The sequence below is a fragment of the Arvicola amphibius genome, chromosome 9 (assembly GCF_903992535.2).
Source record: "Arvicola amphibius chromosome 9, mArvAmp1.2, whole genome shotgun sequence".
In the NCBI taxonomy this organism is placed as follows: Eukaryota; Metazoa; Chordata; class Mammalia; order Rodentia; family Cricetidae; genus Arvicola; species Arvicola amphibius.
The window spans coordinates 116,526,391-116,542,463 of NC_052055.2; the positions used below are offsets into that span (position 1 = coordinate 116,526,391).

At 47.7% G+C, this 16,073-nt stretch overlaps 1 protein-coding gene across 6 annotated transcripts in view; it reads right to left on the reverse strand.

Moving 5' to 3' along the window:
* The window catches only part of Pcbp3 (poly(rC) binding protein 3), a 183,931-nt gene that overhangs the window by 48,577 nt on the left and 119,281 nt on the right, over positions 1–16,073 (reverse strand). For 5 of the 6 annotated variants that reach the window (XM_038343760.1, XM_038343759.1, XM_038343757.1 and 2 more), the window contains exon 3: positions 8,371–8,502. In XM_038343760.1, coding sequence (XP_038199688.1) covers positions 8,371–8,380 — 10 coding nt within the window. In that variant the 5' untranslated portion in view covers positions 8,381–8,502. Of the gene's footprint in view, positions 1–4,623; positions 4,718–8,370; positions 8,503–16,073 lie in introns of those variants that run through there. The other variant, XM_038343761.1, reaches the window with a different exon arrangement.

Below are 16,073 nucleotides of genomic sequence, written 5' to 3' on the forward strand. Positions count from 1 at the left end.
TCTGAGTTGCTGGACTTTACCTAGCCCTGCCTTGCACAAGTACCACATACTACATATGTGTGGGACTTACACTGTAAGCACAGGCACAACAATGGCACAAATGTAAAGGGGATAGCTCAAATGTCACTCAGCACTTACCATGCAATACTAATTCGTAACCTACAACACTCCCATCCAAAGTAAGACATTGCCAGGAGCCACTAAGGGCCCTGTACTGCAAAGCTCCCTCTGTCTCCTTTATGCCTTGCCTCTTTGACACCGAGATTTACCTATGCTGTTGGACAGCAGGTATGGGTCTTGGTCATTATCACAGATCATACTGCAAACGGGAGCTACATGATGTGAACACCACTACAAGTGCTTGCTTGCCGTGTCTCTGTTGATGGCTTCAGCAGTAACTTGTCTGAGCCAGGGAAAGAAGTCACTGTGGTCTGGAGTCTCCATAGGGCCATATTAGGACTTACTTCAGCCAAGATTCACATGCCCTGACTATGGGAATTATTACTTAATAATAATTTTGATTATTTTTAATAAACCACTCCAGACATGGATCTCTGTGCAATAAGGTTTGACCAGGGAAGAGACCTGACTTACATCAAAAGTGGTATGGCTAAAGAGTGTCTGCACTAATATGTCGGCAGACATGACCAGCCATGTTCCACAAAGCAGTGCCAGTTCATCCCGACTCCTGCCTGTCAGTTCCTTCCTACTGTGCACACTCATCTGTCCAGCTGCTTAAGATTCTGTGCTTTGTTGCAACACTGCACTATTGGAAAGATGCTGCCTGAATGATGAGCCGACAGTGTTCCTGTCTGTCCACTGTGCACTCAGGCCTTCTGGGGGGTGCATGGCCTGCAACGCTTTCTCCAAAAAAAAAAAAAAAAGACATATAAAAAGGTCAGCATGTAATTTCTATGCCTGTAGCTTATTATTCTATACCAAAAGTTGTGTGAAGTTTTAAATTTAGTACTTTAAAAAAAAAGTGACCCAATAGCATTTTGACCCAATATTGATGACTAGCTTATTCATTCTTAGTGATCTAAATGTCACTTTGATTATAGCTAAACAAAACCAGGCATTCTCTCCTGTCTCTGCCCCCTAATCCTTTGTGACGTTTTGATTATTCTCCTGATAGCATGTGTGTGCAGACATGCATATGCATTAATGCACACTTGTATCCATGCACCCATGTGGAAACCAGAGGACAATCTCAGATGTTATTCCTAAGGTGCAACCCACTTTGGTTTTTGAGAGCGGTCTCTCACTGGCCCGGACCTTACTAAGCAGGCTAGGCTTCCCAGGGATCTGCCTATCTCTGTTCCTCCAGTGCTGGAGTGTTTATGCCACTATACCTGGCTTTTCACATGGGTTCTGGGGATTGAACTCAGGTCCCATGAGTACCTTTCTAACTGAGTCATCCCCCCCCCCACACACACAGTTTCTCTATGTAGCCCCAGCTGTCCTGGAATTCACTCTGTAGACCAGTCTGGTCTTGAACTCAAGAGAACTGCCTGCCTCTGCCTCCCAAGTGCTAGGATTAAAGGTGTGTGCCACCACCACCAGGCAAGCATAGTCATATACAGGTTTCTTTGTCCTACTCTCCTCACATTGTTTTTAATGCCCCACACCAGCAGTTAGAATGTGTGCCTGTGTAAAGAAAGAGAAGGAGCAGGTGGCATTCATTGCCATGAAGCAGGAAGATAGAGTCTGCATCTAGGCTGTCCCATTCAGCCCTCAGCTTTGCGACGGCCTGTTTCCTAGCCACAGACAGGCTCTTTCTTCACCAAGACCATCTGACTAGAGCTCAAATGCAGCTACTGCAGCCTCCTTGCCTCTCCAGACCACTCCACTGAGTGGCCTTTGCCTACCTTTCCCAGTGGCAGTCCTGAGTCAGCAGGAGCCACAGCTTCTGCACATCTTCCCTGCTCCAGCACTGGCCTTGGGCTTATGCTATTCCTAACCTTGAGTTCTAGCAAGTGTGTTCCTCATCTCCAGAGACAAGCCTCAGCTCCAATAGGTGCCAGGAGCGGCGGGGGAGGGGGGCCAACCTGTGTCCTTTCCTACAGAAAGCTCTTGGTTGGACACAATGTGACTCGACATCAAATGCCCCACTAGGTTGCATCTGACCTTGCTTGCATCTGACCTGACAATCACTCACGGGCAGCAGCATCCTCTGCTCTCTCAGACCTGGTACTCAAGCCCGTATCCTCTACATCCAACTCCAGTTGCATCAGGAGTCCCGCCTTTAAATTTTCATGTCACAGCCAGACCAGAGGTTCTCACACTCTGAGTGGACATGACATATTCCACCAGGGAGGCCTGTTCTACATGGCCCAGCCCAGAGGTTCTGACTTCACTAATATGAGGCAGGCAGGACAGACTCTACATCTCTATAGGATTCTAAGGGGATGTTGGAGGTGCAGAGATCACACCTGGACAAACCTGTTCTGTTTCATAAGCAGCCAAAACACAGAGGCCAGATGCTCTGTGGCTAAACTGGAACACCTGGTAGGCACTGCTGTACCCAACAGTTCTGCAATGGATGGCCCCATGCACTTTTGGGACCTCCTGATCCTAGCTCCCAGTATTGAGACATTGGTCCTCTGAAGCCTACTCCATCAGAATCAGGATATCTCCAGCTATGGGGTGCTCCTCACTGCAAATCTTCCCCAGGCCCCTCTTCTCAGTGAGAGAATGCTTTATTGGGGCTTCTGACCTCTGAGCAGGGCCCAGCTGTCTCCTGGAACATCACATACATCTCAGACACAGAATACTGGGATAGTGGCTTGTTTTAAGACACTACTAAACCAAACTTCACAGGTGGCCCTTCAAGTCCCACAGAGTCCACGGCTCAGCACGATGAATATGATGAGGGCAATGTGGACAGGAAGTACAGTGTGCATGGGGACAGAGGACAGGCACAGAGTCAGGCACTCCAGTCTGGGTTAGGATTCTCTTCTGTATATCACCCCAGGACATGGCTCTATTGCTTCTGCACAACTCTATTTGTGCTGTAATCTTTCCTAATGGGTATGGGGACATAAAGCACACCCATATCCAGGAATGGGTTCATTTCCAGAGGCAGCAGCCCTCACCCCTCACCTAAGAAATAATGGGAAAATTATGATTTCAAATGTCACATGAGCATGTGTGCTTGTCACAGCTGTACACCTCTGTCTTCACATGCTACGGGTGAGTCCTCACATTAAGTCTAGTTTCCAGGACACACGTTACAGGAGGCACAAAGAATGAGGCAATGCTAAAACTGCATCAGTGGATGGGGCTTTCTCCAGGCATCAGATCAACAGCTACACATAAGGAAAATGTTGTGCATTTCTACTCTGTCTTAGTCAAACAAACAAAAACCCAAACAAATGAAACTCTCCGCTCCCTCAAGGTTGTACCCAGTTAAAGAAATACTCTTTAGAAAACATATGGGATTCACTCTAAGGCTATAGGTTGATTGTACAAGGAGCCCTGCTTTGTCACCAAGGGAATAGCCACCGTGCCACACAACAGAGATGGACTACAGGGCATAACCCAAACTTCTGGTGCTTATCCTTGCAATGTTGGTCACACACCCATGTTCCCTGAAGAACTAGAATAAACACAAATTTCATCTGAAAGGAAAAAAAAAATCCTGTGGAACACACTCAAGTTAACTCGCTAAGTTAACCTGTCTGGTACACTATTTCTGGAAGCATAGCATTTCCCCATGTCTGAATATGGCAGATATGGCTAGATTCTGCAAACACATATATGCTTGTTAAACATGCAACTCGCTGGCCAGACACACACATTGGAACATCCTGGGGCACTGCACACGAGCTCATTTACAGGATGAGGAAAAATGTGAAATTTTGTTATTTGTAAGCTATAAAATGTATATTTGTTTCTATAAATATTTAAAAACTACTATGCATTCACATACACTTTACCATGTGGTGGTGGTGATCCTGTTCAATGCCCTGCCTGGCAATAAGAGAACTAGTAAATTGCTCAATATAAATATTAAACTCCAAAGTATACTTTTCCATTTATTAATAATATGTGCTCACAGATTTTTTGCTATTTGGGTTCTGAGTTTAAGCTTCATAGTACTCTTACCCATGGAAACAAATAACTTTCCAAGTAACTTCAGAGGTTTAAGTCTCTAACAGGACCGAAGGAACTAGTTGATCCAGACAGCACTGGACCCTCGTTCCTAAGGATGGTTCATATGGTCAAGGGTAGAGATTATATTCTTTCCATAGCTGGTATTTCTGACCAACAAAACATCCGTAAAACTGAATGTTTTCTTTTTAGCAAATAACACAACCTCAATAATAAAGAACATTAAACTGCCATTGGTCCTCCCCCAAAGAACTGCATTATGAAAGCGGAGGACCCACTATCGAAATATCTAAAGCCGCTAGTACATACAACCCAACTCCACTCTTCCCACTGCCCAGCAGAGGTCTGTGCACCATCATGGCAGTTCCTTCGGCACCTTCTCCCAACACATCACATATGTGACCTTGGCAGGCTCTGTCACACCACCTGGAGATCTGAGCTAGGACTCTCAGTCTCGGCCACCTGTCCTGCTCAGCTGACCACTCACCCAGGCCCACAGAATCCCCTTACCTCTGAACAAAGCAGCCCCGTGAGGTCAAGAGGATGGAGTTGGGTGTGGGAGCCAGACAGATGGTTACTCTCCCCGTTTAGAGAAGATGAAATGCTAAGAGAAAAATTAGACTGATGTTTTGTTCTCAACCGAAAGAGGCCACCCATCCCATTGGCCTGGGGTGGGAACCGCGTGACATCGCCCAGGCACATGTGACCTACTTTTCGCCCAGCTCCCCTTGTGCCCTTTGGAGGGGCACCCAGCACTCATGGCTGTCATTTCAATGGCTCCTGCCCCCAACAGGACTGAACAAGCCAGTGTGCCCGCAGGGCATAGCAGCTTAGCCTGAAATGGGGAGGGGGCCTGGATAGCATTAATCCAGACACAGCTTTTCCTATCAGACATTGTCATCGTGCTGACTGTCCATGTACAGCTTGGGCAGAGGCAGGTCTCTAGCCATTGACTATGGAGCTGCCTTGGATTGACTGAAGACACACTTGCAAGTTCTCGAGGAACCAGGTAAACAGGAAAGTCCTCACAAAGGTTAGATACCCAAAATGACAGACTGGAAATGCTTGCCTTCAATATTTTTAATTAATTGTAGTCAGCCCTGAGAAGCAAGCCTATGCACACACTCAGAAGGCGATGAGCATGCTGCATCATTTAAGGTGGTCGAGGTGTGGGCTGTGATGTGCACAAGGCTCATGTACTTGAGACCTAAATGGAGGGGTAGCATGCACATTGGCCACCATCAGGCTGAGCATTTCTGCTACCAGCAGGAGAGAGCAGCTATCCCATGGCTGCTTGATACTGATACACTGACTTTATCCAGCGACTTATACAAGATCAGGGGAGGTAATGACCGAGACACAAGCAAGCATATATGAGAAGGAAAAGGCCAGGAGGAGCTATGGGCTGTACCAGAAAGCAGACTGTACCATGGAAGGAGTTGGTTACTGTGAGCACAAACATTGCTACTAACTCTGCAGTGCTCACCACAGCACAGAAAAGAAAGAGGGTCCCAAAGCCTCACCAAGCAAATAATATAAGCAATGGATATCCAGTATAGAGAAATAACATATTAAGTGCTCCCCAGAAAGACTACCAGCCTGGGATCTGCAATGTTGGGAGGCATATTGCCTAGGTTCCATCACTGTATCTTTTAAACAAAACAGGACCAAACTGCCCACATTTGTCCTCTTTCTTGCATTTAGTATTATACGGTAAATACTTTCCTCTATTAATGCATTTAGGTTTAGGCAATAGTACTAAATTCCTGATATTTTACTTTATAAATGGGATTTCAGGTACCCTGTTTTATGTTTTAGTGTGTAGGACCATGAGTCCACAATAGTTGAGTGTGCCAGATATTTTGAATTGGTATATTGAGCAATGCTGTAATAAAATTGCTAAGGTTTGAGGCATATGTTTCCCCTCAAATCTGCATATTGAAAATATACTAGGTGTGGCAGTGTACACTTCCAGCACTCAAGAGGTAGAGACAGTCAAATCTCTGTGAGTTCAAGGATAGCCTGGTCTACAGCAAGTTCTAGGCCAGCTAGGACTATATAGTGAGAACCTACTTCAAAAAAAAAAAAATAGCTAGATCAATCTCCACCATGACAGTATTGGGGCCTGTGAAAGGTGACAGGGCTGTGACCTCCACCTTCTAACTAGAGGCTCACAAGAGGCTCAGGGAGACCAGTTTGGCCCTCTTTGTCAGTGGTCCTCCTGTCACACGAAAACACATATCTGCGTCTCCAAAGGAGGCAGTGTTCCAAGAGGTTCCACACTGAAGCATCCGCATCCCCACCAGACACCAGTAGACTTTCTGGCCCTGTTGATCTTGAGCTTCCAGCCTCTAGAACTGTATAGGTTTATGGGGGTGTGACTTATCTAGTCCTGCGAATGCCCCCCTTTCTCTTGTGATCTCCCCACCATGTATATTTACAGCATATAATTTCTGAGTCAAAAATACAGAAATTAGTCAGGTATGCATGCCTGAGATCTCAGCACTTGAACTTGCTGCTCCGTGAGCCTGCATGGCCTCTTATTCAGGGAATGTGTGCCTGGGAAGGACCATGGACCATCACACAGGGCACAGCAAGTCCTAGAGGTGTGCTCTGGGAGCGCAGGGACATGGCTGTAGGAACGGGGACTTCAGACACCAACTGTTCTAGATCTGAGACAGACTGTTCCAGACCCTCTCTGGTGACTGAACCTATGAGGATCAGTCTCCTCTGGGTAGAGGTGGGAGACGGAGCTCTCCATCACATCCCGAGCACACAGCAGTGGGAAGTCTAGTCAGCACAGGACCCTGGCCCCGCAGAGGGCGTGCGGTAGGACTCATGGCCCTTAACATCTTGAAATTAGAGTATAATTACCTCTATGGAACCTTTACAAGATCCACAAATAAGTCCCTTTAACCCCCACCAGTGGAAAGCTCACCAGGTCCCCCCCAAAAGTATCCTACCCAGTAATTGCTGGAGTAGGTTCAGAGGTATAAGAAGCCTTTAGTGGTATATAGCTGTCTACCCATAATTTCCCCTTGCTCCTGTAAGTAACCTCTTATCTATGCTGCTGTCACTGATTCCAATAACCTCATTAGTTTACCAAGGTACAATCAGATCAAATCATTCCTTTGGTCCGTCATTGCCCTCTCTATCTGGGATGAATAGAAATAACTCTTCAGAAAAGTCATGTGACATAGGATGAGATGGTGTTGTTCCTTCTGACGCATAGCCATACCTGGGGCCCTGCCCAGTATAATTCATTCTCTGCAAACCCTCTCCCACCTCGACAATTTACAGCTCTGCTGCCCAGCTCTGCCTGGCCCAGCAAGGGACAATCCATGAAGTTCCCCAGGGGGCTGGTAAGGTCCTAGAGTAGGGGTGCAGGCCAGGACTGAAGAACAGAGGGGGTGGAGAGCAGAGTGATTCCCCAAGTACTAACTAACCCTCCAGTCAGTTGCTCTGTGGCCCCTCTAGCACCTGCATACAGGGCCTAGGTGCATCCTTGACCTCACTGTCTGTGTACTGAAGCCTTTAACTGCAGTGTGGGCCCTTTCTCACCCTTTCCTGGGAGCTCTCATCAGGCTTCAACTCAACATGCAGGTCCAGGCTGCAGTGAGCCTGGGGAGGAGGCACTGAAGAAATAGAGAAAGTAACTTTGGGCCCTTAAGTCTCCCACTGTACTTTGCTTTCCAGAACTCACAGCATCCAAAGTTGCAATGAGAGGCAAAAATCTGTTTAGAGCCATGTGCCCAACCAGAAAGCACTAGCCGTATCATAAGAAAGCATCATGAATGCTAATGAACAATCCAAAATAAACAATTCCTTCTAACATAGTATCAGAAAGCAGAAAATAGGACTAAAACCCAATGGTGGCCATCAGTACCCATGGTGGCCATCAGTACCCATGGTGCCCATCAGTATCCATGGTGGCCATCAGTACCCATGCTGGCCATCACTAGCCTAGTACAGCTTCTGCTCTCCATTCCCTAAACCTGTGTTGGCCTTGGTTGCTCAGGACAACTCCAGGAGACAGGTTCCAGCCCATGTGGGTAGCATAACTGGCTCACAGCTCTGGAAAGGAGTCCCAACTCTCCAAAGTATTCACAGACCCTCAGGGCCTGGAAGAATGGAGCAGGATAGAACAAAGAACAGTAGCACTACCAGCATGTGTGTTCCTTAACGGTGAGCCGGACTTTGTTTCCACCATGCCAGATGAATAAACAAATACACAGAAGGGGCTTTGGGGCAACTCACCTTCCCCCATAGGCAGGCTCTATGGTTCAAAGCAGGTCCATAGATCCAAATGCTGATGCGCACTGTGGCTCAGAGCACCAGCCACCAAAAACAGAGGTCTCTGGTAGGGCTGGCTTATCTGGAGCTCACTACCTAAAAGAGAAACACAGGGGAGTATGAGCTCTGAGCACCAAGGCCTTGATCCCAGGACTGGGCTTTTGGCCACCTTTCTTTGCTCCATTCATCAGAGCAGCAGATGTCTCTGAAATGGACAAGTCTAAGGCTATGTGAGAAGGCTGTGTACCAGCAGAGGTGACCTTGGGGATGATGTCTGAACAGCCCCAGAGAGGCAAAGGAACATGATGAAGGCGTCCATTTCCCACAGGCGTCCCAGAGGAGATCCTCGGAGGAATCTGTATGACGGATCTGCTTATAATATTTACTATATCATCTACTTATATCATTTAGTATACATATCTTCCACTTGTAATATTTAGCATATATGTCTGCATAGGCACCAAGTTTAAAATGACAGTTATTAGATTATATACTAAGCGCACTGCTGGTTTTCTATGTTCACAGTCCACAAATGTAATCTTCTCCATCTCTTCAACTTCACCGTGTGCAGCGCTGCTACTGGAGCCATCCTCTGTCTCATCTTCTCCAGCCTCGGCCTGTGCTTTCGGCTTCTCACTTTACGAATTTGTGTTTGGTGCCCACACCTGACCTCGATTGCCAGTCACAAGCACTCACTTCTCCATGGGTACATAGGCATGGCATTCACAGGTGATCAGTAGGGACATCTAAAAGGTTACTTACAACAGCATCGTGTGCTTGGACCTGTGAGATCAATGCACCAATAGTAGTTACTAGCCAGGCTGTGCCTGCCTTTCCCAGAGTGGTCCAGATCATCAGCTTCGGGAGGTTGTCTCCAGCAGCTGTGTATTACTCGCCCACAGTGTAAAGTTCCGAGCCAAATAAAGAGAAGATACGGTGCAAAGGGATTCCATGCTAGCCAAGGCTGACAGAAACCTATCCCACCCTTCTTCATGAGTTCTATACCTGGGAAAGCTGCTGCACAAATGTGGCACTGGGCCCTGAAGTCAGTGTGTGGGATAGCAAGGTCATTTGAATGTATCGTAGATGAACTAAAGTAACGCTTAACAAGTTAAACAAGGGGGCTGGGAGATGCCTCGGCTGAGAAAGTGCCTGCTTTCCAGGCATGAAGACATGAGTTCATCCCCAAGCACCTGCGTATAAAGCAAAATGCAGTGGCACACACTTATAATCCCAGAGCTGAGAAAGCAGAGGCAGGAGGATTCCTGGGGGTTGTTGGCCAGCTAGTCTAACCAGACTGGTAAGTTTCAGCAAAAGACTCTGTCTCAAAAAATAAGATGGAAAGCAATTGTGGAACATACCTAATATCGATCTCTGACCACTGCATGTACATACATATGTGCATGTGCACTTGCACACACTATGAACCTACATGTGCACGTGTGTGCACATGAGCATGTGCATACACATGTCAAACAAAATAACAGGTATGGTATTTTCCACTTGTAACTTCAGCACTTGGGAAGCTGGAGCAGGAGGACCACAAATTCAAGGCCAGCCTACAATGTGTAGTGAGACCTTCATTCAAAATTCCAAGAGCTAGGGACGTAGAGCAGTGGAAGAATATTTGCCTGGCATTCACAAAACCCTGGGTCTGATCTCCAATACCATACTAGGGGGTAGGAATCAGAGAGATCTCTTATTAACTACTGCAACACTAGACTGTCTTCATCCTCAGCCTTTCCCCACCTCGAAGCCACACAGATATGACCCTGATGACTGAAAGGGCACAACCCTCTATGTACAATGGGAACTGTGCAAAGAACCAGGGCTGGAACCCGCACGCGGGCGAATGGGGTAATGCAGGAAAGGAAACTGAGCCAGAGCCACGAGTGGTGAATGCCGCACAGCCCTGTTCATGCAGCAGCTCAGGGAGACTGCAGGAACTGTGACCGTAACATCCCAAGCGTCCCAGTGGAGCCTTTGGGAGAGAATGCAGCCCAGCGAACCTCTGGTCCTCTCGTCACAGCTCATCCCAGGAGGAGGGACAGTGACCTTGTCCCTCTAAATGTGACTCATTAAGGTTCTGGGCTTAGTGACAAGACAATGACATGCCAAAATTAAAATGAGGATGTCAATGGGAAAGCAACTAAACAATGAGACCCCATCCCCACCCCAGGTCCATGTCCAAGGCCCTCAGAATGGAAACATCCACCCAAAACCCAGCTTACTGTAGGTCACAGAGAACAATCTCGGAAAGTTTTAGATGAAACAGAAAAGGGACAGAAGGCAGTAGTATCTGGTCCCGATGTGCTAAAACCAGAAATAACTTTAGCCAATTTACACCACTTACACAATATTAGGAAAATTTAGGGAAAGTATCATTAAACTGGTCACCAAGAGAAAGCAGAGTGACCCACAGAGTCATTCCTCCTATGTTACCAATACTTAGAGAAGCCTGGAGACCCCACCCTGCAGCTAGATAGGAGACAATGAAAGTCCAGGAAGTCCCTTCTTTCTGTTCACAATGGGAATGCCACCAGGGAGAGGCAGAGGTCAAATCATGAATGTAGCTCCCCCTCCCATCCACTGATTTGGGGTCCACTAGGAAGAACAGCAGCAACCATTTTGAAGTCTGGATGATTAGGCCATCACAGGCAATATCAGTCTCAAAGGATGAGGACCCCAAACACATCACATTTCCCACAGGGACATAGCAGCTACAAATAACACACAGGCACACAGGCAACACTCAATGTTCTCTCGTGTGTGTGGGTACAAAAGAAGCATACCGTGTCACCCGGGCTCTTTGTACACAGGCTGTGCCATGAGGAATGAACCAATGAGAACACGGTATGCCCAGCTGTCCTTGACAGGGCTTCCTTGTCCATTTCCCTGACTCCCTGGTGCCAAGGCAGCCACTATATCTTGAGGAGTCATTTGTCAGTGACTCCAAGTTTCTAAAACTGGTTAAGAACAACCATGGCTCCAGAAACCTGAAATGTGGGCTTTTGCACCCGCAGGGCACGCTAGAATCTCAGGTGTGGATCTCTTCATAAGGAAGATCCAGGCTGGTGCTACAAACCTCTAAGTCCTGAGTAAAAAGACAGTAAGCACTAATGGAAGTTTGCCTCCGAGTAACAAATGTACAAATGTAAATGCAACCCTCTTCCTACAGATCAGTGTCAAGAGGAAGGGCACAGCCATGGCCTCATGTTGCTTTTCCTGGTCTAATGTCCAGAATCACTTCAGTCCCTTGAGTGTGAGGTGAGGACGCTGGCCTATCCTTGCAGGTCTGCTATCTGTGTGTGGATTGCTTGTGCCCCACTCAGAGAAATAGCACTGCCAGGGCTCCTGGCCTCTGGTTCTGACCTTGGCATACGTGCTGACTAGTCTAGCACATGGCCAGAGGCCTGGGCTCTGGAAGTGTCTGGCCAGGCTCGGGGGCAAGCCAAGTATGAGATCCTGAAGAAATAGAGAGTACCTCCTTGCTCCCTATGGTCCATTCAACAAATCAGCCAAAGTCCAGATAGGTAGCTCTCCTGAGCACACTGAGAAACCAGTATAGGAGTCCACATAGAAAGGAGGCACGTGGACAAGTGGCCATCACAGTGGCCATCAGTGAGGGCTCTACTAGCTTCACTGTGAAAAACCCTACTTTTTTCAGCTTTAAAATTAATGTCTGTATCATTCCCAGAAAAGTACAAAACTGTTGCGTACATTAAAGAAAAATGTTGTGTCTGATTTCTAGTTGTTTGGTCCTTTCAAGGAGCATGGTGTGATGGGAGGGCTGCCTGACTGGTTATGGCTTGGCCCTTTATCTCCATGCTGGATAAAGACAGTCCCTCGGTCCACCACACTGAGAGGCTAACATTTGAGGTGGCCCACAAGACTGCCCACATGAGCACTAAGTGGCTGTTTTTGTGAAGCTCAATTTGGCCACGTTAGTTCCTTCAGCTGCTCCTGGCTCTGTTCAATGGCTGTCCCTGAAAAGAGCCAGAACCATGGCTTACCTTGGAACATGGACCCTTCAAACATGGCTTCCATTTAGCATGGAGCTCTGAAGCCTGTGTAATAAAGCATGCAGGGTGAGAACTGACACTCTAGAAAGTTCTGCTACTTCCATATCACTTTGAGGAAGAATTTTGATGATCAGTCCCATCATCTGTTTAATACATACATGTGTGTGTGTGCGCACACACACATACACACACACACACACTTCAGTTGTGTTGGTAAATTTATTAGAAAAAAAATAAAACCTCTCAAAGTGTTCCAACTTTACCATTCTTCACAGCCTTGCGGGTCACGGCTCTAAGGACAAGGAAAACTGAGGTGACAGGGGTGGCCCACTTCCTTCCTCACAACGAAGTGGAGCTTATGCCTCACCATAGTTCTTCCAGCTGTGTGACCTGTGGTCCATGGTAGGTTTGGAGGGACAAACGGACAGATTTCAGACTCCACAAGTACCCTGGCACTGACACAGACGCCATAACCCAGGGGGTGAGACCAAAGGGCTGCAGTGAACACACCCTTGGTACCACACCATTCCACAGATCATAGAGCCCAGGAAGGCCCCCAGGAAGGCCCTCCAGGAAGGCTGGGTTACATTGATGGGGCAAGGATTATGAGGGCTTCTGGGGTATCATAGGAGAGCTATCATAACCTGGCAAGTCTCGGGACATGGCCACAGCTTCAGAGAGTCAGAGCCAGGTCCTCGGAGCAGTCTAGCTGCAAAGAAGCCCTCGGGAGACCTTTAAATGGGGCCAGGAAAGATGGACGAGGCATCAGAAGGGCAGTATGAACTGCAGAGATGCGGGCTGAGGAAGCAGCTGCTGCAGAGGTTGGGAAGGGATGCCGCACTGGGGCAGGATAAAGGGCCGCTGCTGAGCTGGGGAGCTGCCTGGGCCAGGAAAAGGGAGAAAAGGGGCAAGAGCTGCTTATTTGTACACAATAGGGACAAAGCAGATGGTGACTCCATTCTTTTGATTCCTCTCCCATTGGGGGGAAGCCTAATTGTGAAATATGCTCAGCACCATGTTAGCGTATGTCAGTATTTTGCCAAACAATCAACTACTGATAGCTATCCTCTCTCATTAAGAATATGTCTTTCATAAATAACAAAGAACAAGCATTTCATTAGAGAAGAGGCCCCCCCCCCCAATTTCATGGCTTGGGCAGGAACACACCGAGCAAGCCCTTGGCTGTCCAGGGTCACTCTGCTCCTTGTTTGCACCTACTCAGGAAACTGTTCAGAGCATTGCCCCTCAGTGTCCCTAAAAGTCCATTCCAAGGCTGGGCGGAGAACACGAGAATGCATGGGCATGCACACTCATGAACACACACATATACATGCACATATACACATTACACACACACGTGCTCACACACAGTTTCCCGATGGTGCAGCCACCCTGGCATCATATTCTATGACTCACTTAAGACTCCTGTCTTCAATCTACTCCCTCTCAATCAGTGGTTTCCACCCTCCTTCCTAATTCTGTGATCCTTTAATACAGCTCCTCACACTGTGGACCCCCAACCATAAAAGTACTTTTGTTGCTATTTCATAACTATAATTTGCCACTGTTAAGAATTGTAAAGTAAACATCTGTGTTTTCTGATGGTCTTAGGCAATTCCTATGAAAAATTCATTTGACCCCAAATTTGACCCCACAGGTTGAGAACCACTACTCTAAATGAATTTGCTATTCATAGGTTGAGGCTCTGCCTTTATATGGTGACATCAATACATTAGAGGCTCCTGTAAAGCTATGTGTCCAAGAACTTTTCTAGAGAAGGCTCTGAATTCTCAGATACAGAGGAGGGAGCCCGAATGCCTCTCAGGAGTCAGTACATATGGGGCTCAGGCCTGAAGGATCCAGATGTGTCACCTGGTGCACATCTGTACAGATGCTGTAGTGTGGCTGTGGGTGTGATAAAGTGTGATAAAGCCCTCATCTAAATCACCGAAGAGGTACCTCAAGATACACGTCACAGGGCCTCTAAGTGGGCTCTGGAAAGCACAGGTGAAGGTGGCCTCCCAGTGCCCAGGGCTCAAGACAGTGCCTGGGGCTACAGCCTCACAGTCTCTGAGACAAAAATCCTCTTGGAACATTAGGGGACATGAGCAAAGGTCCACAGATGAGAGCAGGGCTTTGGTCACAGCTGTAAAGTGGGCAGGCAAGCACTGAGCTGTTGCCCATTGCTACAACTTGGTGAGACCGAGTCCTGAGGTGCTCTGGGCACCACCTTCCAGTTTGTAGGATGTTAGGGGAAACAGGCTTCCCCTCTTGTGAAGTGTGACAAATACAGTGGCTTCTAGGACAGGCAGGAGGGTGGATTCCGCACAGCAGAGGCCCAGGGCACCTGAGCCAACCAGAGCATCAGCAGTAGGCACCAAACCAACAGGAACTTTCTGGAATTTGATTCTTCCTGTATCTGGGTTTTCAGTGAGGAGGCACAGTGACCTGAGATGCACAAGTATTTCAAGTGCCCTGGCTGCTTACTGGACACGGCTAGCAGCACTAACTACCTGATGCTTTCAGGACAGAAGGTTTGAAAGTGTATGCGAAAAGCCCAGAGATGACTTAAAGCATAGGAGCCACGCAACAGGCCAATGAGAAGGGTAATCGCAGGGAAGAGAGCACTGGTAAGGAGGTCATTGCTAAGCCAAAAACTTAGATGATCGATTAGGCGCAACTCACAAGCTCTGAACAAAGGTGTGCACCTTCTTTTTTCTCCCTATGCACCCCAAAATGTTTTTAATCTCAGAATGCAAAGACCTACAACTTCATCTCATGTCCCCTCATCCCAGAGTCTAGCCACAGGTTGTAGAAAAGTAGGGGGCTAGATGAACACAGGCAGACACATTTCTAGGCTCTGGCAACCATGGCACATTTGGAATCAAGAAAAGACGGTCACACAGTCTGATAATAGAGCTGTTCCCATTCCAGCTCACAGAGGGGCTCCTCTGTTACCAGGGAGCTGGTAGGCAGCTGGCTTACCCCACTACCTATGTGTTTTCCCAGCTATGTCTGGATGGGAATCTCATTAGGACCAGAAGCGTGGGAAGTGAAGGTGCATGAGGGTACCTGCCAGGGATGAGGAGTCCTGGGGGATCCAGGAGAGGGCAGCAAACACAGGGCTGCTCACCCAAGCACACGTGAGAATGGAGATGAGTGATGAGCCTGGGCCTCGAGGCCATGAGAATCTCAGGGAGTTGGCCAGCGTGGGACTCTAAAGACCTGCCCCACTATGAGCTGTGAATATGAGCCGGTCCTCTTGCAACAGAACATGATTTCCAGCAGAAGCCCCAAAGAAAGCCATCTAAGGAATGAACTTTCACTGAGTGAATGTTCCTCCTGCTTATTTCGGGGACAAGGCCCAGTTTAGAGTTCAGCAAAGAGCGAAAGCCAGGGTAGGAACACAACTAATGAAGCACACCATGCCTTTCTGAAGAAGGGATGCTGCTACAGAAACACGGAAAACTCAAGCCAACTGACATGTAGCTTCAGGCACGTTAGGTCTGATCATGAGCTGGTGGAGAGAATACATTAGAGAGTCTACACAGAGAATTACACAGGTCACAGCTGTAGCTCAGATCTGTGCCCTGTACATGGGGCCGCTAACCCAAGATCCCCCCCAAAGGAGGCTGGCTGCTGTAG